The sequence below is a fragment of the Mya arenaria genome, chromosome 3 (genome assembly GCF_026914265.1).
Source record: "Mya arenaria isolate MELC-2E11 chromosome 3, ASM2691426v1".
In the NCBI taxonomy this organism is placed as follows: Eukaryota; Metazoa; Mollusca; class Bivalvia; order Myida; family Myidae; genus Mya; species Mya arenaria.
Genome location: NC_069124.1, coordinates 39,104,652 through 39,130,324, shown reverse-complemented (window position 1 = coordinate 39,130,324; position 25,673 = coordinate 39,104,652). Strand labels below are relative to the sequence as shown.

Sequence of the window (25,673 nt, the reverse complement as noted above, 5' to 3'; positions counted from 1 at the left end):
TCCCTCACCCCTGCCAGCACAGCCATCCTGTACCTGGTTAGTTGGATCAAACATCCCCTCACCCCTGCCAGCACAGCCATCCTGTACCTGGTTAGTTGGATCAAACATCCCCTCACCCCTGCCAGCACAGCCATCCTGTACCTGGTTAGTTGGATCAAACATCCCCTCACCCCTGCGAGCACCTCAATCCTCTATCTGGTTAATTGGGATCAAACATCCCCTAGCCCCCAGCAGCACCACCACAACCATCCCCTCACCCAACACCCTATTACATAGACAACATACTGGAGTAGGCTGCCTCACAACAGCTCGGTAAGGAAGTGTTTGATTGTTACTCAAGGTGCAAGGCGATATAAAGTTAAGGTTATGCCATAGCCTAGTTTTATTTTTCATTATACAATTTTTTTAATTTTGGCAGATATTTACCACCAGTAATGACCAAACAAAATATTAGTAAGAAACTTGGTAAACACATGCATTAATTTAATGTTAATTACATGTTTTTTTCAATCCCATTAGTCTTGTCCAAATACTTGAGTTATGCCTTGATTAAATGAGGAAACAGAGGAGTGTTTGAACTGGCTTGCAGCGCTCTTGTTTTCCTTAAAAAGTAGAATATGGCATGCTGACCTTTTCCAGTGTTCCTACCTTTTTCCTATTTTTTGAAAAAGTCCTTTTTTGGCTTCTTTTGTTAAAGCCTATCATTTCCATTTTTTATTTGTATATTTTGTTGTCAATTAAAACATTGCCCACCTGATGGCTATAAACATAAAACTTTTTAACAACTTGAAACTGTTGTTCAGGGCTTAGTTGCATCACAGGTTTGATGAAATAGGTATTTATGACATTACCAAATGTTTGTTTGGATAGAAAATTGTTGTAAATGATCTTAAATTGATTAAAAAAAGTTCCTGATATTTCTACATTTGTCACAAAAAAACTACTTTCTCCTACTATTTGTCATAAAAGCTTCTATTTTATTCGTACTTTTCTATGGGACACTGCTGGGGAGCCTACAAATAAGCTATGAACATATCTAGCAACAATGTAGTATCTTGATTTTTCGGATTTCAGGGTTTGGGACTGTCTATATGGGCTTAGAGCAGGCAGCCAAAGCTTTGGGAAAGAGTTTAGCAAATGAAACAGTTCAAGTTGTCACTCACAAGTAAGTATTGGTATGGCTTTAGCCAGGTTTTTGCACCCATCACTGACTCGTATTTTTAGGACCTCATAGTTTATTATCCCCCGCCGAACCAAAGGTTTCAGGAGGGGGATATTGTTTTGGCTTTGTCTGTCCGTCATTCCGTCATTCCATCCGTCCGGTACCATATCTTGTTATGTTCAAAATTGGCCTTGATGAAATGTGGACCACTTAAAAATGTGGGTCACATGGGGTCAAAAACTAGGTCATTAGGACAAATCTTAGAAAAATCTTGCCCAGAACCATATCATGGTAATGATTGATCAAGTTATGTTCAAAATTGGTCATGATGTACCCCTTGATGAAATATGGACCATTTATGAAAGTGGGTCACATGGGGTCAAAAACTAGGTCAGTAGATCAAATCTTAGAAACATCTTTGGAACATACTAGAGGCATTATACATGGTCAAATATTCATAAAACTTAATCAGAATGTTTTCCTTGATGAAATCTTGGACTTATTTAAAACTGGGTCACATATGGTAAAAAATTAGGTCACTAGGTCAAATCTTAGACTTTTTATGTCCAGAATGGAAATGATTGGTCGGATTATGTTCAAACTTGGTCATTATGTACCCCTTGATGAAATATGGAACGCTTGTAAAAGTGGGGCACATGGGGTCAAAAACTAGGTCAAATATTAGAAAAATCTTTGAAACACATTAGAGGCAATATGTAAGGTCTAATTTTCATGAAACTTGATCCGAATGTTTTCCTTGATGAACTCTGACATGTTTAAAACTGGGTCACATGTGATAAAAAATTAGAAAACTTGGTCACATGTGATAAAAAATTAGGTCAAATCTTACAAAAATCTTGTCCGAAACCATTTCATGGTAGTGATTGGTCGGATTATGTTCATACATGTATGACTGAACACATGATAATAAATATATGTATTTTATGATGATTTACTTCCATTAACTTCCATTATAATCGATTATGATAGGTTATAATCAATAATCACCAACATGAAGCTCCTATGAGCTTGAAAATAACACACAGTGAACATGATCAACAGGTACCTTAAAATGTCATTTTCCACTATTTACTGTTATCAATTTAGACATATCTGAACTTTCACTTTAAAATCATTCAAATTCATAGAAACTATTACAAATGTTACTCTATATACAAAACTTTTATTTCAAATACTAAACTAGTAATTCCAAACAAACTCAAACTTATATCCAACGTTCATAACAGTCCATTACTCTGCAGCCATATTACATGTTAATAAAGGAATATTCTACCTACTTTTCATTTCCAATCCATGAACTTTGCCTAATCAGGCGGGGGATATCAATTCAACGAATTTTCTTGTTTATCCAGATATATGTTTGTTAAATCAATGGTAACAGCTCACACTGACTTCCAAACAACGTTATCATAATCTATATGTAGTGTGCTGCACACTTAAAGTGACACTTATTCAAAATCAATACATACACATGTATAGCAAACATAAATTTTGAGTGATAAACCTTTAACGACATACTAAATAATGTATTTATGGAAAATATTAATAACTGATCTTGTTAGATTGTAACCTTGTATTTAATAGCTGAAAACACAAAACTATTAAATGATTGGTGAGTGCTAAAAGATTTACTGTGATTTACTATCGTCTCATGAGGTAGAAATACCGTTTTCTGCACATTTCTTTCAAATTCAACTTGGTATCCTTCATAAGAACCATTGTTTTCGACATTTATTTATCCTTTTTAGTATATCAAATGTATTAATTGTGGTAAATCTTATTGGGGAGTAAGAGTACATCTTTAATGAGACCATGATAAAATCTACTTGAAGATAATGATTATCTTGTTTGGAAGTCAGTGGCAATAAGCTGTGACCATTGATTAAGGGTGTTGGTACTAATACCCGGTACGGCCCTGGGGGAAATAGTGAGTGTGCCACAATTGTGATCATGGAACTTGTGTATCTAACAGTGAAAACTTTGTATACACTGATTTCATTGGATAAAAAGGAAACTCTATCTCGCAGAACTTACCCTTTAAGGGTAACAGCCAAATTACTTGCTTAAACTTTATGTACCAACACATGGTTTAACATAATTATCTTTAAATTTATTTCCTTCAAGTCTCAAAACTCATTAAAAGAAAAAAAATACATATTTTACACCAAAACAAAAATTGTGAGTTTAAATAATAAAGAACTTTAGATTGTTCAAGAAATTGGGAGCATTAAGCTTTGTAACATGGTTAGGACAAAGTTCAGTATACACATCTTCAGGTAGTGTCCTGTTTATATTTAATTGCTTTATAATGTACCAGTGTACTATTATATTATATAGATATAAGATAGTATTTAGAGCATGAAAAAATAAAGCAGAATTTGAAGAACTCCTCTGAACAACTAACTGTTTTGGATGGGTTTGATAAAATAATGCCAAATTTTCAGTGGAAAACATTAAATAATAAAAAGTTTTTTCTTTAAGGCAGTTATTTCAATGTTCTTAAAGTAATAATTAAAATGTAATGAATCTGTGTGTTTAAAGGTATGGCCCAGAGGCTGGGCATCTGACAGAGAACACCCTGTACTCCGCTGGTAACCTTGCACTTACAGCACATAACGCAAATAACTTCGGGGTCAAGGCTGTTGCTAAGCGAGCTGCTAAGGATACCGGGAAGGCCATTCTCATGGATCACGAGGTGCAGCATAAACAGACGCAAAAAACGGACAATCCCCCCAACACTCCGGTGGACAGATGAACAGAGAGAAAAGATGATAAATAATGAGATTGGGTTCAGTTATGCTTATGTGTACAGAATATCAATGAAAATGGGACAGTTATAGTCCGTTTCGGAGCAAAGCCTTGTAATGATGGACTCCCTGTCAGCAATAAATTATTGTAAACGGGTAATCATACCTACTTTGCTGGGACAATTCTACTAAATTTCATGATATATACCCATTTCTGCATGGACATCAATTAATAACAAAACCTGTGAGCTAATGTATCAACTATCCCATACGGGTGTCTTTCTTTTAAATACATACATGTATTTTTAGGTTTGGTTCTGAAGTAGGTAATAAATGAAATAACCTCTCCAGCCATTCCTGGTTATAGATAATGGTTTTCACCTGATTTATTTACTGATCTGTTTTTCAGAAAAAAGTCGAGGGTGTTGTCATAATTTTGGCACTTTGTACCATGCAAAAATAAACTTCAAATTGAAACTTGGTAAAAGTGTTCCAAGATACAAAATGTACAGCAAGGCCCAAAAATCTGGATTTAATAATTGTTGAGTCATGCCCATTTTTCTACTAAAAAAAGCAGACAAGCATTTGCCTTGTGTTTTGTTACTTATTCATATGAAATTAAATCATTTAATTGTATCACAACACTAGTATCACAGTAGTGAAAAAATGTGCCATATGTCAACAAATATTTACAATTCATGAAAATGATTAATTTCATTTCGAGTTGATATAAAAGGATTACTACAAGTGGGTAAATCTGTGGGATAATATCACTTCTCATTGCTTTGTAAAGGTAAATTTATTCATTGTACAACCAGAAGCACATTAAACTTTTCAGTAATGACCCTTGGGGCCTATTGTGATCGGTCTATGTCCAGTGTCTGTCGTCCGTCGTTCGGCGTCAAAATTGGTTATAATCATCTTCTCCTAAACCGCTTAGACAATTTTGATGAAACTTCATAGAAATGATCCTTGGTTGGTGCTTTTTCAAAATTGTTCAAAGAAATTAATTCCATGCAGAACTCTAAGTTGCCATGGCAACCTAAAGGAAAATGTCACCAATTGGTTATAATCATCATCTTCTCCTAAACCGCTTGGACGATTTTAATGAAACTTCATAGGAACAATCCTTGGTTGGTGCTTTTTCAAAATTGTTCAAAGAAATGAATTCCATGCAGAACTCTGGTTGCCATGGCAACCTAAAGGTAAATGTCAACAATTGGTTATAATCATCATTTTCTCCTAAAGCCCTTGGACAATTTAATGAAACTGCATAGGAATGATCCTTGGTTGGTGCTTTTTCAAAATTGTTAAAAGAAATAAATTCCATGCAGAACTCTGGTTGCCTAAAGGAAAATGTCAACAATTTGGTTATAATCATCATCTTCTCCTAAACCCCTTGGACAATTTTAATGAAACTTCATAGGAATGATCTTTGGTTGGTGCTTTTTCAAAATTGTTCAAGAAATTTTTTGTAACAAGGGAATAGATTTTAAATTTTATTAAGTCTTCAACATAGTCACTTCTAAGGTAATTATTGTTCTTTTTTTTAGGATCATGGAATAAATAATTATTATACACTATTCTTTAGAAGAAATTTCATTTTTACTTTAAATTTAATAATCAGACTTTTCCATTGAACTTCATGTAGATTATTGTAAACTTCATGTAGATTATTCTAAGCTACAAATCATGTCTTAAAAATATTTGTATGTTTTCAGCTATTAAAAACATGGTTACAATATTGTTATCAATAACCAATATTTCCATAAATGCATTATTATGTTAAGTAGTTAAAGGTTTATCACTCATGTTTGTTATACATGTGTTTGTATTTATTTAATATATGATTGTCACTTTAAAGGGACTAAACACCAGATTGGCACAAAAAATGTTTTACTCTTTGATATCATAATTGTTAAAAAATATACCCCAAAAAAATCGAGCCGGAGACTGGGTTAGAATTGGTGTTGCCAAAATGGCACTCAGCATTGTATCCACTGTGCTACGAAGGCTTACCCTAAAGTGTTGGAATATTTAAGCTATATTCTTAACTTGGTAATATCATGTGAAAACATTGACTAGCCAATCACGAATAAGAATTAATTCTACAAGATAGACATACCTAGTAATCTTTTTTAATGGAAAAATACGAAAAATAATTGTACACATCGATACCAAGTTTATGTCAGTTTTCGACAATTTTCTTTTTCGCTATTTCATCATAAGGTGTATAACTCCTTTTGTTATCGATTTTTGCACAATACATGTAAAAGTAACATGTCTGTTGTCATGATTAATAAAGACAGTATTTTGTACAGTATTTATTTTGTATGGTTTATTCAATAAAATACTTTGCATTTTACCATTTGGGAGATTTGTTTTCGTTGGCCTAGTGAAGATGCACTTGCGTTACAGCAGTCTTATGATCTCATTCTGATAATGCTTTAATGAGTATTGCAATTTCGCACTTATGAAGACTGAAAATAATAGTCATAAAAGACCAGGCCAAATGTTTGCTTACAATTGATAATACATCTACAGTAATAATTTGGCTTAAAATGGTCTTGCAACGTCTGGCACTGACGAGCTTTCAAGTTCAAGTTTGGTAAAAAATCTCTTCTCAAGTTTTATGCGGTTTGCTCCCTCTTCAGCAGGCAAACAGTTTTCAAATGCCTAACCGAAGGGTCATGATAGTCATTTACTAGCTGCTCCTTACAATATGTCCCTGTACTTATTCAAATTGACCCGCTAGGGTTAACATTGATATCCGAAGTTTGAATTCAAATCTATTTTGATTTACATTTGAGGAAACCATTACGGGACAGGTCAGTATCATTGTTGATGTATACATGTGATTTTATAGTTGTGACCTTCATGTACCAAGTCCATCACATGTCCGCAATGTGATGAATTTGGCTTTCTTTACAATATTTCAATATCGGAAAAACATTTAGTTTGGACATACATCTCTGGCCGATGACCGAGACACATGTATGCGAAGTTATGCATTTCAAATGAGGTTTAACCTCAAATTATGAACATAACACTGAAGTGCATTTGGACTGCTTTAATAAATTTTAAAAGCTAACTTGATTCATTTGAAATTAACTGCCATGTATGTTCAATCAAATATTAAGTTTTGCTTACGCAGCCAAAGGTTGATATTTCTATGTAGAAGTATTGATGGGAATGGTGGGGCTACAACTCACCAATATCTTCGGTGTGGGTGAAACCTACTGTACTTTTTTACAATTTTAAGAGCACACTACATAACTCAAAAGTATACATTCAATCGACTTGGTTCATGGAGGTTTGACTCTGTACATCATTGAGGTTATTTGCAACAGTATAAGATAACAGAAAAAAGTTATTTTGTAATGTTTATTTAATACAATGCTAAGTTTAAGTCAAGTTTTAAAAATTGCACAATAATTTAACTTGAGACTTATTTTTAAGATTAAAAGTTGATTAAGTGTCTTCAACATGAAATGTCACACCACAATCTTTCAACTAATTAGTTGCCACCTCTGAGACGGAGTACAAGATGGAGTGTAGACTCTTTCTGGATGTTGTAGTCTGACAGGGTGCGGCCATCTTCCAGCTGCTTGCCAGCAAAGATCAGTCTCTGCTGGTCTGGGGGAATTCCCTCCTTGTCCTGGATCTTGGCCTTCACATTCTCAATGGAGTCAGATGCCTCAACCTCCAGTGTGATGGTCTTGCCAGTAAGTGTTTTCACAAAGATCTGCATACCTCCTCGGAGCCGGAGTACAAGATGGAGTGTGGACTCTTTCTGGATGTTGTAGTCTGACAGGGTGCGGCCATCTTCTAGCTGCTTGCCGGCAAAGATCAGTCTCTGCTGGTCTGGGGGAATTCCCTCCTTGTCCTGGATCTTTGCCTTCACATTCTCAATAGAGTCTGATGCCTCAACCTCCAGTGTGATGGTCTTGCCAGTAAGGGTTTTCACAAAGATCTGCATACCTGAAGCAAGGAAATTACTGAATATGTGAAAGAAATCCAATAAAACTTCAATACCATGTCAATTATTCAAACAGAAAGAGAGATTCAATCAAAAAGAGAGCAAGACACGTACAGACATTTGAAGTGCAATCACACAAGTTGACAACTTCTGATAATCAACCCAGTTCACATGGAATAAATGAAATATGCTTGAATGAATCAATTATACGGTGCCTAAAGCTTTTAGTTTGTATTTACAGTTAACAAGTTTTATCTTGCATCCTGAATAGTAATGGGCGAGGAAAAATATGGATGAAACTAAATTACCTCCTCTGAGCCGAAGTACAAGATGGAGTGTGGACTCTTTCTGGATGTTGTAGTCTGACAGGGTGCGGCCATCTTCTAGCTGCTTGCCGGCAAAGATCAGTCTCTGCTGGTCTGGGGGAATTCCCTCCTTGTCCTGGATCTTGGCCTTCACATTCTCAATAGAGTCTGATGCCTCAACCTCCAGTGTAATGGTCTTACCGGTCAGGGTTTTCACAAAGATCTGCATACCTCCTCGGAGCCGAAGTACAAGATGGAGTGTGGACTCTTTCTGGATGTTGTAGTCTGACAGGGTGCGTCCATCTTCTAGCTGCTTGCCGGCAAAGATCAGTCTCTGCTGGTCTGGGGGAATTCCCTCCTTGTCCTGGATCTTGGCCTTCACATTCTCAATAGAGTCAGATGCCTCAACCTCCAGTGTGATGGTCTTGCCAGTCAGGGTTTTCACAAAGATCTGCATACCTCCTCGGAGCCGAAGTACAAGATGGAGTGTGGACTCTTTCTGGATGTTGTAGTCCGACAGGGTGCGGCCATCTTCTAGCTGCTTGCCGGCAAAGATCAGTCTCTGCTGGTCTGGGGGAATTCCCTCCTTGTCCTGGATCTTTGCCTTCACATTCTCAATAGAGTCAGATGCCTCAACCTCCAGTGTGATGGTCTTGCCAGTCAGGGTTTTCACAAAGATCTGCATGATTTTAGTCTGAAACGAGGTCGAATATTAAATGATAAAGAGAAGTGAAATATCCAAGTCCCAAAGTCAAATAAACAAAGATTTTTTACGTTCCCGAAATATACAACAGCCAGGAATTGTTTTATTTACTGTCAACACTACATAATATAACATAAATATATAAAAAATTAACAGAATAATCAAACATCTCGCTTCCAAGGCTTTCTCATGACAGAAGGCAAAAGTTAAAATTGCACAACGCATTTAATATGGCGGCCCAATGACTCGACAAATGGAACGTTCTAGAATTTAAGTATAGATACACCACTTCTTTATTTTTTTAAATCAAAGATCTTAAAACAAATGTGTCAAAGGAAAACGCCTGTTACCTCTAATTTAAATTTCGACTTTGATAGTAGAATAAACGGAGTACTTACAGTTTAGTTTATTGCTTTCCCTCTTTTCCTTCCGCAGTTCCGGTCGTTTCTTCTTTCTTTGGCTTTGCCCTTGCGTGTATTTACTGACTATGCGCGCACCGTGATTTATAGTTGAAGTGACGTCATTTATTTATCAATCATAAATAAAAATAGACAATTATCTAAAAATAGAATGGGCGATATAAAAGTGTGCATTGCTATAGGCGATGATAAATAAGGCCACCAGCGGCCTCGTCTTTTAGGACTTTTGAGCTAAAGACATGTGCACATTTTTTTAGCTTAAGACATGTGCATTTCATGATCAAAGCGAAGAAAAGCTACTGTATGTAAATAACCGCGACATCGTGGTAGATTATTGGGTTTCCGAATAGTGTCCTCCTTTACGTCACAAATGTTATGCAAAACATTATATAGGATCACGTGATAGGATTTACGTACTGGTAAACATTATTGGGAAGTTCTCGTTTACGATTTTTGGCAAACCATTAACTAAATTGCATGTATAAATCCACATTAATTTAACGGGACGGTTTAGGTGCCTGTTCACGGGCCCGTGGACACAGCGAATCGTTAACAACAACAATTAGTTTAATACAGTTTTGATTTAACTTTCTAATAAAAACAGGTCCACTTTTTTAAGACTTGTATCATAGATTAACCATCAGATCAGTAAACTTTCTCTTGTTCATATTCAATATGAATCAGCTAATGAGAGTCGGAAACAACACAAATGTGTTATATATTATGGAGGTATACATATAAATATGATTAAAAACTACACTGAACGTGCTCTACCTATTTGTTGCGACATGTATTGTAAGATTAACCCTAAGAGGATAAGCTATCATGTAAAATCTCCGTTTTATTATAATAGAAAACTATTCAAAATTATTATTTAAAGGTCAGGCATGCACAATATTGAAATAACAAACAATATATTCATTATTATATTTAAATTAACAGCTGTATCTTAATATGCTCAATAAATGTCTGTGTAATTGGTAAGCATTTCAACAATTATTACTAATGATTTTACTATCAGTCATTAATTATGTATCAATAAATTCCATGGTTTCCTCTGTATATTTAGTTATTTACACATCTGTTAACAACTTTCACTGAGCGTGTTACATAATGTGGCTCATTAGTTTCAACTTTTTTCGGTGAGCTGCTTGGTGGCATTTCTTGGTTAGACAACGTACGTTCTATCTAAACTTGAATCACTAAAGTCTTCATTACCTGGCATTAAAAAATCAGGACTTAATGCACCAGAACTACTACGAATTTCCTTTGATGATCTCATTAAATTTGACCGTTGTCAGTTTCGACCACATATGATCGTTCATGGTGTTCATCAACCACAGTAGCTGCATGGACTCCAGGTTTTATACAGACACCGAATCCAAGCTGTGCCAGCTACTTTTAAACGTTGTTGCACTCTAGCATTTTTGCCATAATAATTCTTCAGTTTATTCGTATTTTATTGTAAATAATAATTCTTTGATCTTAACAACTTGTGTGATATTATCAAATTGCCAATCAACCAAACACGCAACAACGAATCCGTTATAAGTGACGATATGTACATGTAAGCAAATATCAACATTTGCTGAAGTGTTCCAGCTTTTGGTATCTTAATTTTAACATCCTACGATTTGCCACACCATCATTTCGTCATACAAAAAATGTATTTTACAAAAAAAATAAAAATGAGCGAGTCCCTTTTATCAAAATAGCCCTTTCAGATTATAAAATATCTTTCAGTTTTTTATGTCAGTACACAATGAAACAAATTAGTGTAATGTGTATAGTTGTTTTGGCTTGATGGATGAAATAAAATATGCCATTGTCATATGAACTTACGAAATATCATTGGGTCTAAAATGGATCACTGTTGAACACCTTTCGTATTATGTATCCCATCCCTGTGAAGATCATCCAATTTTACCATTTGCTTGCGGTTTGATAGATAATCATGTATGAGATCAGCAGTTTTGTCAGATAGACCCTATATATAGGCTTTAAATTTGAGAACAATGAGGTGGTGAGGTAGGCAGTCGAAGGCCTTGGACATGGATAGCAGAAACAAACAAAACAGTACGTAAAAACATCAAACGATTTAATATTATATCAAAATGTTTTCAATTAAAAAATTAAAATTAAAACACATTTGCTATTAACGTTTTTTTTTATTTGTGTTTGTTAAAATGTCTGTTGATTGTGGCATAAAAGTCTGTCACAACTTCATAGTGGTTTGTAACCTTCGTTTCGATAGCCAAAATAAACATATTAACCAATGAATGACATCCACGTGCATATGTCCGTGACTGTTACCTCAACTTCCTGTGTTTCTATAAAATTTAGGTGAGTGATAATAATCTATGTTTACGAGTATATTTCGCAAAACCTTTATGTTTTTATGCAATAACCTTTGCATTTTATATTTATTCTAATATCGATATCATTTTCAACCGTTTCGGAAATGCATTTTACAAATAAGAGTAGAATGGTGAGCGGGTGGGGTAACGTCCATTCGACTGCGTGGGTCTCTGATTAGCACGAACCACTGATGTATTTAAATATTGGAATGTTGTAATGAAATTTTGCACACTTTTGATCCAACCTAAGAGATATTCAGAACATATTACATTGTAAAAATCCGTGCTACATCTTATAGCCCTGCCCCCTTTTGGGTAGTGCCTTTTTCACAAATGCTCTATTAGCGCAGTGCCCTTTGTACTATTGAAATAATCACGGAAGATCGGCAGCCCTTAATCCGCTGTCATAATTGAGACAAATTTCGTAATACAGTGTGCGAAATTAACGGTAGCCCGATCGCCTGAGGCGACCAAAAAATGACCCGGGCTACGAAAAATTCTTTACTGGTTGAGAAGCAGTTTCCGACGGAAAGCAGTTTCCGACAAATCGCCTTTTCGCGTACTTTCTTTAAATCTTCATAAAGAAGGTACTGTAATTCAACAATGTGGTAACTAGGCAATCAAAAGTTGAAATTCTTACCGAGACACGTAAGTAACTTTTATTATTATTTAATGTTTAATGTTTATTTTTCATTTTGTACACAAACTTGCACGTGGGGGATCGGCACGCGCCGTGTATTGCGCATGCGTGTGAACCTTATTTGCATATCTATGAATAGCTACAAGGTTTTCCTTACTTGACTTATACAAATGATGATCATTGTGTACATATTTGTGAACACTGGTGTCATGCTTGTTTCGCACCCACATTCACTTAAATGTATACAAACAAAAGTTTCTATCAGAAATGAATCAAAATATCATTGATATTCAGTGTCTGCCTGATTTCGAGTATGAATTGACTGTCGTAAATTTTAAGGTTTTAATTTTTCGTAAATGCTGAAAAATTAAATAATATTTCTCTGATTAAAGTATTATATTTAGTATATTAAATAAACGGATAATAAAAACACACAATAGGCACCTAAATCCGCCCCGCATTCGATTTGTCGGAAACTGCTTCTCATCACAAACTAATCAGAACAGTGTAAGTACCCTCTTTGCGCTCCTATTAGATACACTATGCGTGACGTCACACATGTAAAAAATATATCGACAATAGCAGCTTGAGCTGTAGTTATCTAAAATGTGAATAATTTTAGTAGGTATTCAAACATGTATAAAAGATTCAATAAAAACGTATAAAAACTGTCCGAAACTGCTTCTCAACCAGTATTGCCCGACGGGCGATGAAAATAAAATCGTCGGGCTTGTTGATAAAAAAAATGTCGGGATGATATTTACCTCGACACCGTGTACCTATTTCCGGAAATATCTCATCGTTATCTCATCGTTACGGCGTGCAGTGATCTCCCTTGACGAGATATACTGCCTTGCCAAGGAAACTAGTTGCCACATTCTCAACTTTCCAATAGACCATAATCCTTTGCAGCAGGGTGACTTCTGGATTATTTCAGGGTTATAACGAAGTATAATAACAGCGATAAATACGGACTAAATATCATTCCAGGTTTGTTATTATTTATTTATTTTTATTAGATTTGTCATTTTAATGAGTTTATATTACATTATTGTGATATAACTTGAATGTCATGAGCTATAAATCGCTTTACTGTTTACCTGGACAGTTAGTTCTGGTGGGTGTGGTAGATGGTTCAGAAAAGAATGCGGTTACTATTCTTATTGGAGTATTATTAACAACAAATAATTCTCATCTATTCTAAAACATTTGTTTTTAAAATTAAGACAAATAATACATTTGTCTGTTTTACTATCTGACAGTCATAATCTTTAACGAGGAATCTGTGTGTACATTACCATGTACAGTATAACTTTGTAATAGTCTTATGAATGAACATAAATAAATCATCATCAGTATAAATATCATGATATTTATACTGCTCTGTGTATTTTATTACTATGTTATAAACATTTTCACTTAGATAGATTAATTATGTCATGCTGTCACCTGTGTAGTCTTCTGAATGATTTGTTACTAGTTAGTTATGTTTAAATATTATGATGGCCACCGGACTTGTTGCATACACCCAGGCATGGAATTAAATCAGGGTCCAGATTGTCTTAAAACCCATCCATAAATAAGCCTGAGAGTAATTAACTTACTTTTATTTATAAAAAATATACTTTTTATGTTCCATTCCTTTCTTTACAGATATGATTCAAATATGCTGATGTTATCTTCTGAGAACATTACTTTCAATGAAGAACATCACTACAATTGGTTGGGCTGCTAGATTGGCTAAGCAACGTGATGGACAGCTAGTGCCTGTTGAAACACTATTGTTGGTTGGGCATCTATTGCTTACTGGACCGCTATATTGAATGGACCATACGTGTTGGTTGAATAATTACAAATGGTTGGACCGGAAGTGTTGGTTGGACCACAATATGCAAAAACATGTTAAATCACATCCAGTCACATCTATTACTGAATAAAATGAGATTCAGATCAGTTTGTATATCATTTTGTCTCTTTAAAAATAAAAATTACTCACAAATATGTTCCGTGTTTTTTCTGTAAACTTCTGGGCCACAGAAATCTGACTTGGGCTACAGAAATCTCAGTGTCTGTAGCCCCATTGGCTGCCAGGGTAAAAAGGTTAATTTCGCACACTGGTAATACTTATAATACCGTCTCCAATACCAATACTGTCTCCGTGGCCTAGTGGTTAAGCGTCCTCCTACAGAGCAGTAGGCAGTGGGTTCGATCCCTGGCCGCGTCATACCAAAAGGCGTTAGAAGTTGGTAAAAGGCCAGAAGAGCTAATGCGATGGTAATGTGTACGTAGTATGTGCGTCCGTGCGTCTGTAAACAATTCATGTTAACACGATACAGCCTTCAGTTTTGATTGTATCTTGATGAAACCTGTACAGTATCTACATATCCATGAGAGCTCGGTTCCTTTCGAAAACCAGCCAGATCCGCCCATATATGCCTAGATTATGGCCCTTGATAGTATAAAAATCCTGTAAACAATTGCTTGTTAACACGATACAGTCTTCAATTTTGATTTAATCTTGATGAAACTTGTACAGTATCTACATATCCATAAGAGCTCGGTTCCTTTCGAAAACCAGCCAGATCCGCCCATGCATGCCTAGATTATGGGCATAGAAGTAAAAAAAATCAGTATGTCAGTAAACAATTGCATGTTAACACGATACAGTCTTCAGTTTTGATTGTATCTTGATGAAACTTGTATAGTATTTGGATATCCATTAGAGCTGGGTTCCTTTTGTGTAATAAATGCTTGCGAACATGATACAGTCTTCAGTTTTGAGTATTCAGATACCCATAAGGGGTTGGTTCTTTTCGAAAACAGTGATGTTGACCACACAAACCCAGCCAGTAGAGCATAATGTCCAACATTCAATAATTTACACACCATGAATACGTTTTTATACCCCCGACAAACGAAGTTTGAAGGGAGTATATTTTAGTCACCCTGTGGTCGGTCGGTCCGTTGCAATTTACCTTGTCCGGAACATAACTTAGAAACTACTGGATGGAATTGGATTAAACTTCATACAATGATAGAGCATAATGAGAGGAAGTGCAGTGTACAATAACCATCTATTCTTTCTTATTACTAAGTTATTGCCCTTTGTTACTTTTTTTTGTCCAGAGTATAACTTGAAAATTACTAGATAGAATTCATTGGAACTTCATACAATGGTAAAGCACAATGAGAGGAAGTGCAGTGTTCAAGAACCATAACTCTACTTTAGCTAATTACTGACTAATTGCCCTTTGTTTTTTGCTGTCAAACTTTTTTCCAGACATTAACTTGCAAACTACTTGATGGAATTTATTAAAACTCCATACAATGGTAAAGCACAATGAGAGGAAGTGCAGTGCACAAGAACCATAACTCTATTTCAGCTAATTACAGAGTTACTGCCCTTTGTTATTTTTTTCTTGTCCGGAGCATAACTTGAAAACTATTTGATGGAATTTAATAAAACTTCATACAGTGATAGATCATAATGAGAGGGAGTTCCGTGTACAGGAACCGCAATTCTTTTTAAGCTAATTACAGAGTTACTGCCCTTTGTTCCTTTTTCTTGTCCGGAGCATAACTTGAAAACTATTGGATGGAATTTAATAAAACTTCATACAGTGATAGATCATAATGAGAGGGAGTGCAGTGTACAGGCGCCGCAATTCTATTTCAGCCAATTACAGAGTTACTGCCCTTTGTTACTTTTTCTTGTCTGCAGCATTACTTGAAAACAATTGGATGGAATTTAATAAAACTTCAAATAGTGATAGATCATAATGAGAGAAAGTGCAGTGTACAGGAACCGCAATTCTATTTCAGCCAATTACAGTGTTATTGCCCTTTGTTACTTTTTTCTTGTCCGGAGCATAACTTGAAAACTACTGGATGCAATGTAATAAAACTTTATACAATGGTACAGCACAATGAGAAGGAGTTCAGTGTACATGAATCATTACACTATTTTAGCAAATTACAGAGTTATCGCCTTTTTCTGTGTATTTTTTTTCAAACTTTCGTCCAGACAGTAACTTGAAAACTACTAGATGGAATTTCATAAAACTTCATACAATGATAAATCATAATGAGAGGCGGCGTTCGGGGGTATTAATCACCTTCAGTGATAGCTCTAGTTAGCTCACCTGAGCACAAAATGCTCAAGGTGAGCTTTTGTGATCGGTCTATGTCCTGCGTCTGTCGTCCGGCGTCAACAATTGGTTATAATCATCTTCTTCTCCTAAACCGCTTGGACAATTTTGATTAAACTTCATAGGAATGATCCTTGGTTGGTGCTTTTTCATAATTCGTAAATAATTGGTCTCGTCTGTCATAAGATGGCATTGCAAGGTACATAATTATCTAATAAATTTTAATACTTCATTTACTAGTTTCCAAAATTTAATAGATAATAAAAATTTCCAGTGTTTTATAAAGATCTGCTGTATTAGATCCACTGTTCATTCTGTAAAATTCTCAAGCACAACAAAAAATAATCAATATTACTTTCCATAGAATACCTTGTCTTATTTCCTTTTCTTAGGTGGTTAAAAAAATTCCCAGAGCCAAAACTTACATGTTCTGACTCTAATGAACATATTATTTGTTTAATGCATGTTCATTATGGAATGCAATACATCATTTTCAAATTCCAATATGCACCAGCGATTGTTTAGTTGCAATGACATCTTTCTTACTTTCAGTTTCACTTTCATGTTTTTCTTTTTTTCCGAAAGTAAACAAAAACATTCAACATTCCTATTGCCAATATTGCAACATTGTATTTTTCATAAATGGCATAACCATAACTGTTTCACAACTGTTTTGTTATAGAACTTAACTGTAACACTGACATCGAATTATTCAGTTCTCCTTTCACTTTCATTAAAATTGACAGGAAGTTAGCGTGCACCTGTTTCCCACGCTTTTTAGACCTTGTGCTACAAAAAATGTTGATTTTTCTGTTACACATTAAAAACTTATAAGAATACTTTTTTAATTAACCCGAGATATGATAAATAGAACAACTTAAAATAAATGAACAAAATACATCTTAGCATTGTTGTTTTTCAAAACCATCGTACTTAGCGAAAAAGCGGAAGGTATCCATTAATTTGCATAATGGGCAGAGTTAATATTACGTCATTGAGTTTGAGTGCTGCTAATTGCCACGGTTACTGGTCAGATTCCAGATCGATAAGCACTTGTCACTTCGGGCTCTTGCGGATTAAACAAACATTCAAATGATGCATTCAGAACGTGCATTGGGGCTCCTTTCAGATGATATCGACTCTCACACTGAAATTCTCTCGGGTCAAAACTGACTCTTACTATAAATTTATGATGCGTCAATTTCAGGTCATTTACGATTTCTGTGTGTCAAAACCCAGGAGCTCGGGTCAATTGAAAGCTGTGTGTCTGTTTTACATTTATGACCCCCTCATAAAAATGCACCACTTCCAAATAAAGATGGATGACTGATATTTCCAGTATGAATAATGACCCCTATGTTTGTCTCCAGCCCAAAAGTACAAATTTCATTTCCATCATAGATTATTTCTTACCTACTACTACACAATGGGGGAGACCAGCACTTTTTCAAAAAAGCAATTTTGATTTCTCTTTTTATATGCCCTATTGATGTTTTTTTTTTAAATGAAGTTGAGATAATGTGATTACCATTTATTTTGATTTTTGTAGGCATTATGAGGCTACACAATCTGCTACTATTACTGCTGATTGGGCTGACAGCTGTTGCAAAAGTGACTGCAGACTTTGATGATGATGACGACGATGAAGGTGCTGTGGAGGTGGAACCTGATGAGACAGAGCCTATTGTGACAGAAAAGGTAGAGCTGGGTTGTATGCAAATACTGTATAAAACCAGATTAGGCATAGTAGATGGCATTGAAATCATGTGTTAGTGAAATATTCCAATCAAACCAAGCAATAGGGCTGCAGAGTGATAAACTCTCATGAACATTGGATATGAGAAATGAGTTTGTTTGCAACTGTTTAAAATAAAAGAAGATATAGTATGTAATGTATCATTTAAATTTTAGATTTTGACTCCCATGTTTCCTAGTTTCAAACTAATATTTGATTTCATCAAGGCCAGGTTGGACTAGAAATTTTGCAAAAATTATAGCCTCTAGAGTGGTATCAATGTTTATCCAAGATTTGACCTAGTGACCTAGTTTTTGACCTAGTGACAAACTAAAGGTAAATTCTGATTTAGTTTGGAGTGGATATTTTGCCTCTGTTTACAAGTTTTTTTCAAGATTTGAACTATTGACCTAGTTTTTGCTCCTATGTGACCCACTTTTAAGGTCTACCAAGATAACATGAAGGGGAACGTTCTGACCATTGTTTAAACAAAGTCTGACCAATGATTTGGACATGGTTTTTGATCTAGTTTCTGACCTCATGTGACCCAAGTTTTAAACCATTTGGAACACCTCGGCTATTTTCCATCGAAAACAACCTCGGACGTATGTGGACGGTTTACAATGTTAGAAATCTTTACATTTAACTACACTGCAAGTAGAACACATAATAATTTAAATTTAGCAGTTAAGCCTAATGACCTTACTCTTGGGAATCATAATTTTTTATGAAATAATACACTTCACTGGCAGTCGTTTTAATCTTCCTCTTATAAAATACGCTTAAACACTACAATAGATAAATATTATTATTTATGTCTCTCCCATTCATTGTTTTTGCCCTGTACGTCACACTTCGTTTCCGCTCAATAAATTAAGAACGCTTGCACCCAGGAACTTCAGACTCGGTATGCTAGTTGTTCATGACTAGTAGATGACTCCTATTGATTTTGAGATCACTAGGTCAAAGGTCAAGGTCGCTGTGACCTTGAGGTGAAGAAACAGTTTCTGCTCAACTAGTAGATGACCCCTATTGATTTTGAGATCAAAAGGTCAAAGGTCAAGGTTACCTTCAGGTAAGAAACGATATGTTGGCAGTGACCTTAAGCTTAAAAATAATTTCTGCTCAATAACTAAAGAACGCTTGTACCCAGGAACTTCATACTTGATATGCTAGTTGCTCATGACAGTAGATGAACCCTATTGATTTTGAGATCAGTAGGTCAAAGGTCAAGGTCACCATGACCTTGAGGTGAAGAAACAGTTTCTGCTCAATAACTAAAGATATTTTGGGTCCAGGAACTTCATACTTGGTATGCTAGTTGTTCATGATTAGTAGATGACCCCTATTGATTTTGAGATCAAAAGGTTAAAGGTAAAGGTCGCGGTTACCTTCAGGTAAAAAATGATATGTTGGCGGTGACCATAAGCTTAAATATGATTTCCACTCAATAACTAAAGAATGCTTGCACCCTGGAACTTCATACCTGGTATGCCAGTTGATCATGACTAGTAGATGGCCCCTATTGATTTTCAGGTCAAAGGTCAAGGTGACCTTGAGGTAAATTAAGGGTTTCCGCTGATTTACTAAACAACACTGGCCCAGGAACATCATACTTGGTTTGCTAGTTGGTCTTGATTATTGGATGACCCCAATTGATTTTGAGGTCAGAAGGTCAAGGTCAAAGTGACCTTCAGGTAAAAAACAATTTGTTGGTCACCAGTCCGTAAGTCACACTTCTTTACTCTCAATAACTAATGAAAGCTTGGACCCAGGAACTTCATACTTGGACCCAGGAACTTCATACTTGGACCCAGGAACTTCATACTTTGTATGCAGGTTGGTCATGACGAGTACATGACCCCTTTGTTTGTTTGTCTCCAGTCCAAAAGTACAAATTTCATGTCCATTATTGATTATTTCTCACCTACGACCACACAATGAGGGAGACCAGCGCTTTTTCAAAAAAGCAATCTCTAGTTAAAATTTTACGAACCACTTCTACTGATGTACAGGCATACATCTGATGTTGTTTGCGATGGAAAATAGCCGAGGAGTTCCAAATGATTTCAAACTTGTCATTGATTTTATCAAGGAAAGCATTCTGATTAAGTTCATAAATATAGGATCAGACATATTGCCTCCAGTATGTTCTTAAGTTTTTTTCTAAGATTTGACCTAGTGACCTAGTTTTTGACACCACATGGCCTTTTTTCTAATTGATCATGGAGTTCATCAAGGAAAATATTCTGATCAAGTTTCATGAATATTGGACCAAATAGAGTGTCTTTAGTGTGTTTGAAAGAGTTTCAATTTTGTTTTTGACCCCATTTACAGGCAGTCAAGATTTTATTAAGGGGGAAATTCTGATCAAGTTTAAACATCATCTGAACATTCTGTAGCACGATTGTTTCCAGACAGAAAACATGTGACGAACCATAAATGAACAGACGGACAACACCAATACAATTTCCCACTCCCGAAACCTTTGGCCAGAGGGGATAAAAGTCCTAAATTATAAATGGGTTGACACTTGACTACATTTAGAACCCTGTGAGCTTAATGTTCATGATATTGGTGCTCTGTAACCTACCAGTAAAGCAATATGGTACTGGTTTATATTATGATATCAGCAAGTGCACTGTAAACACAATGAATGGTAACTAATGCAATTTTTAGCGAAACTGCTGCAAGTCACAGTATTGGAGGAAAGTTTGAGAAATTATGTATATTATTTTAATATTATTCACCAGTGCAATTAACTGTATATTTTGCAGCCAGTGTATGAGACACCGAAGCTAAAAATGAAGCCGTTCTTTGCTGAGCCTTTTGATAATGTACAGGAATTCAAGAAGAGGTAAAATTAATATTTAGTATATTTTCTGACTGGAAACACCCTTTGTTATCATACCAGTATATAGATTGATTCGATATTGATGTATATGAACATTTGAAATGTTTATAATTCAGGCTTGAAAATGATGTCTGTTTAATAACCTGAAGCAACATGAATCACTTATAAATTTCATTATAAGTCAAATAAATAACAAAAGCATGTATAACAGTGCCATGATGCTGTAAAGGTAAAGGCTTTTTATTTAGTTCCCACAGGTCTGACTATCGAACCCATTCCACTAGCAAAATAAATCATTTTTCCCAATATGGAGAAAAAAATCCTAACAAAAGTTGTTTTTTTAAACAATTTAGCAATTATTTTTTTCTCAAAATGGCATATTTCATGACACAAATTTCCCTCCAAAATGTCTAGGGTCTTTTCCCAAAATGGGCAGAAAAAGGCCTGAGGTACATAAAACATGTGAATTGATCTTTTTAATCCAGATGGACCCAGTCTCAGGCCAAGAAGGACGGAGCTGAGGAAGAAATCTCCAAGTATGATGGGAAATGGGCTGTTGAGGAACCTAAAGAAAGTTCCCTGCTTGGAGATCTTGGCCTCATTCTTAAGGTAAGGATTGGGGGCATCATTGTGTAGTGTATGCAAGGTGTAATTCCTGAATCAATTTTTTATGTTTTTAAGTTCTGTTGAAGTTAATTTCTAAAAAGGATTTTTAAATAATGACATTTTTTTAACATAGATTTATGTACTGTTTTACATATGAACATTTGACCAGGGAAACTACAATAAGAACGGGGCAAGGAAAAATTATTATTCTTCCAATACAGATTGAACAAATAAGTATTTACTGGTAAACTTTATTCTTTTTTCAGTCGAAGGCCAAGCATCATGCGGTGGCATCCAAGTTGGACAGACCATTTGACTTTTCTGGGAAACCTTTCATTGTGTCGTAAGTGCAGTTGTGTACCATATTATACTGTGTATAGGACGCTAGCATACATAGGATACAGGAAATAAAATATGTGAAAAATCGGAGGGAAAAACCGTAATACCATAGATAGAATGCAGTGAAAAATGTCAGAATCAGCAGCCACCATATTTGATCTTAAGAATTTTATTGAGTCGTGAAAATGGCAGAAGTTATTAAATAGTACTGCTCATATACATAAATTCTAAAATAACAATCCTGAATTCAAAAAGCAACGTATGTATATTGTACGTTAATGTTATCTACCCCTTTTGTAAAGTATAACAACTTGATATAATGCAACGAAAAATACTGCTAATGCAACAGTTTGTAATGTTTTTATGGAAGACAGAGGGAGTTTTTCACATTGGCAATGCACAATGATGCCACTCAGGGCTTTTTCTATAGTACCCACGGGTCCGACTATCGGACCTATTCCGAAAGCAAAATATAAGATATTTTTCCCAATTTTCATAAAAAAATCCCAATCAAAATTATTTTTTTTTTTTTTTTTTTTTTTTTTTTTTTTTTTAGAAAGTCTTTTTACATGTACTGGATCATTTTCAACATCATATCAATTATGTGATGTTAAGTTTTTTTGATAATTGATCATTGATTTTCATCACATTTAGATATCTGTATGAAATATTATCTGTCATGATCGATTTATTGCAATAGATATTTACACCCAAGGATTGATATTTCAGCAAATTTGGGTCTTTTAAAGGGAAATAAACTTATATAAAACCATTTCCTAATTCGCTGGAGACTAGACAGCTTTTTCTTTTAACTGTAAAATTTCGCAATTTCGGCATTTTCACGACACAAAATTTCCCAAAATGTCTAGGGTCTTTTTCCCAAATTGGGCAGAAAAAGCCCTGCCACTTCACAGTACGCATTGTTAATTTATTGTTTTATTACTGTATCATAATTCTAATGTCTATCTTACAATAACGAAACTTTAAAATAATGAATTACGTTGATTTGTACTCACCCAAGTGATGCTAACTGTACTGGATTGGCACTGCCGATATAAGTGATTCCATAAATCGATGCGAGTTATCTCCATTTGAAGTGCAAAATGTAAACAAACTTTTTTTTTCCATTTCTTTCTTTATTGAATTCCTGGTGTTCAAATGTTCTGAAAAAAAATCACAAGTTTATGTGAAGATAAAAAACAGGGCTTCTAAATGTTTAAAACCTCAATCAGTCTGGACATACATAATTATTTTCAAAAGTCTTATTTTCATACACCCAAAGGTTCATTTATATTTGTGAATTCAAACATTTCGGCCATGATTTGAAGGTTCTCGGACAACGATTATTGATTATTATTTTTCTGATCCTTTGGTATTTTCTAACAAGCCTACACACAAACGTGGTAAACACAGTAGTTGGTTTCAATTCAATGTTAGGCTCTTAAAAAAACTTTAAATCCATAAGCTTAAAGTGGCCTTTTCCCTGTGACACCCCCACCCCCAGGGCACTGGTAAACTCAGTATTAGGTATTGTGTTGCTATTCTCACAATTCTAAGGGCCCTGGCCCCATTCACAAAAAGTTGGGGGAAAACACTGTTATGGTTCTGAAATTTGTGTGTCCAATGATTAAATACATGCAGATTCATGAATCGCTGTCAATAGTGCCAATGAAAGCTCAGACTTAATTTTGCATTTTCTACCCACCAATAGTTACGAGGTGAAATTCCAGAACGGTCTTGACTGTGGTGGAGCCTACATAAAACTACTGTCTGGATCTGACAAAATTGACCTGGTATGTAGATTGACCTCACACTTAAATGATCTATTTACCTGAGTTTCAACAATAAACTGAAACTGTAAGTTGGTAATAATTTCAGTACAATGTTGAAAAATTCACTGATTAATATGCATTAGTAAAAGCATTAAATGTTCTATGAACTTTCTTTGGACCGTTATTGTCAATAATTCAATGCTGTCTTGGCTCACGTTTCAGAAATCCTTTCACGACAAGACACCATACACAGTGATGTTTGGCCCAGACAAATGTGGACTGGATCACAAGGTACTTGTAATTGATGAAAATATGACCAGATTTTAACATCTTAGGCTGGGCTAATGTCTCTCTCTAATTCCGACAAATTTTTAGAGGCCTTTTGCTTAGTTTTTTTTAGCTCATCTGATTTTGCATTTTTGATTGTTTACCATCGTGAAGACGGGGGATGTACTGGTGGACTGGTATTTAAACAGTTCTAACACAAACTGGCAATTTTCTAAATTTTATATAATTATATGGGCTTTATATGAAAGTAACTTGGCATGAGTTATTGATGCGACACACCAGACTTTCCCCCAAATTTGAGTAGTGTCCATTTCATCAGATAGCTGGAAAGAACATAGGGTTTGTTTTTTGTTTCAGCTGCATTTCATTTTCCGCCATAAAAATCCACTGACGGGAGAAATTGAAGAAAAGCATGCTAATAAGCCATCCGGCAAACTGGACAAATACTTCACTGACAAGAAGACACATCTCTACACACTTGGTTGGTGTTGTTATTGGTATTATCAGTATAATATTTTTTTTAAACTGAAACAGTTTCTATTTGTTAAGTGTCTGTTTAAAACTCTGCTAAAATGGGCAGATTTGCTTTACTGCGCTTGATTTTCTTGATGGCCAATATCCCTGTTGTTAGAAGGAATTATGACAGCCTCATGGATTAGCTGTATTTGATTAATAAGCGAATCAAATATAAAAGTAAAACAAGCCTCTGGAGAATTTGCCTTTATTAACTAAATATTGTGTACCGCATTATATCATGTATAGGACGCTAGCATAGATAGGACGCAGGCAAAAAAATAGTTGAAAAAATGGGTAAAAACCCTTAATATATAAGATAGGAAGCAGTGGAAAAATGTCAAAATCGGAGCCGAAAAATTGAGGTTGGTAAAGTATTTATAACATATATTGAAGTAAAAAAAAAAATCTATATAAGGCATATTTTGATAAATGTCTTGTGTATTTCGATAATTATCGTCGTATTTCGGTAATTTAACATTTCGGTAATTTAGTGTACACAACAATGATATAAGTCTTGACATTTTGAGAACATTCACGCATATTAAAAGACTTATACAAATGCTGTAATAGCACGCCTTCTGACTGACAGTCAACTGTTGCAACCGTTGCAATAGTTCCGACATGCCTTCTGAATGACAGTCAACCGTTGCAATCGTTGCAAAACTGTGTATCGTCAAAACTGATGATTGTGTTGATAAGGCTTGTCACTGCGTGGAATAAAGCATGTCAGGCATAATTAATGTGTGTCGGTAATTATCCTTGCCAGCGGAAGGCACGACGGGTAAAGTGCGAACAAACAACCATACGGTATTACCATTGCAATAGTTCGTTCTATTGATGTTTTTCTAATGACAGACAGCGGGTGTTTTTCACACCTTCGCACATTTGAAAAGATTTGATAATGACAATAATGCATGGGTGAAAGTTTTCCGTATTAATACGGAATTCCGTATTTTCCGTCTTCTCAGGGGTCATTTTTCTAAATCGTGTAAATCCGGGGAGTTTTTCGGGGGGGGGGGGGGGGGGGGGGGGGGGTAAGGGGGAAGGCGGGTGTGGAGGTGGTACACCAAACCCCACCATCA

At 35.3% G+C, this 25,673-nt stretch overlaps 3 protein-coding genes across 5 annotated transcripts in view; 2 read left to right on the top strand and 1 right to left on the bottom strand.

Annotated features, from left to right (window-relative positions):
• The window catches only part of LOC128227980 (spartin-like), a 72,233-nt gene extending 65,980 nt beyond the window's left edge, over positions 1–6,253 (top strand). Inside the window, exons 7-8 of the mRNA XM_052938984.1 lie at positions 1,075–1,165; positions 3,725–6,253. Of these exons, the coding sequence (XP_052794944.1) occupies positions 1,075–1,165; positions 3,725–3,938 (305 nt within the window). The 3' untranslated portion in view covers positions 3,939–6,253. The remainder of the gene's footprint in view (positions 1–1,074; positions 1,166–3,724) is intronic.
• Positions 6,254–7,300: 1,047 nt separating this feature from the next.
• LOC128227984 (polyubiquitin-H) lies at positions 7,301–9,462 on the bottom strand. Its single transcript, XM_052938988.1, has 3 exons — positions 9,316–9,462; positions 8,218–8,908; positions 7,301–7,911 (listed from the first exon to the last, which is right to left on the bottom strand). Exons 2-3 carry the CDS (start codon positions 8,897–8,899, stop codon positions 7,448–7,450), a joined length of 1,146 nt encoding a protein of 381 aa, XP_052794948.1. The 5' UTR covers positions 8,900–8,908; positions 9,316–9,462; the 3' UTR covers positions 7,301–7,447.
• A 1,852-nt stretch (positions 9,463–11,314) lies between these two features.
• The window catches only part of LOC128227979 (calnexin-like), a 50,922-nt gene continuing 36,563 nt past the window's right edge, over positions 11,315–25,673 (top strand). Inside the window, exons 1-8 of one of the 3 annotated variants that reach the window (XM_052938982.1) lie at positions 11,315–11,412; positions 18,031–18,179; positions 20,994–21,073; positions 21,556–21,679; positions 21,943–22,019; positions 23,727–23,808; positions 24,010–24,078; positions 24,433–24,556. In XM_052938982.1, the coding sequence (XP_052794942.1) occupies positions 11,388–11,412; positions 18,031–18,179; positions 20,994–21,073; positions 21,556–21,679; positions 21,943–22,019; positions 23,727–23,808; positions 24,010–24,078; positions 24,433–24,556 (730 nt within the window). In that variant the 5' untranslated portion in view covers positions 11,315–11,387. Of the gene's footprint in view, positions 11,413–11,580; positions 11,680–18,030; positions 18,180–20,993; positions 21,074–21,555; positions 21,680–21,942; positions 22,020–23,726; positions 23,809–24,009; positions 24,079–24,432; positions 24,557–25,673 lie in introns of those variants that run through there. The other 2 variants (XM_052938981.1, XM_052938983.1) reach the window with 2 other exon arrangements.

Coding starts and splice junctions, on each gene's coding strand:
- LOC128227984 (XM_052938988.1), bottom strand. CDS start 8,899: ATGCAGATCTTTGTGAAAACCCTGACTGGCAAGACCATCACACTGGAG. Junction 7,912..8,217: donor TGTACTTCGGCTCAGAGGAG/GTAATTTAGTTT, acceptor TCCTTGCTTCAG/GTATGCAGATCTTTGTGAAA.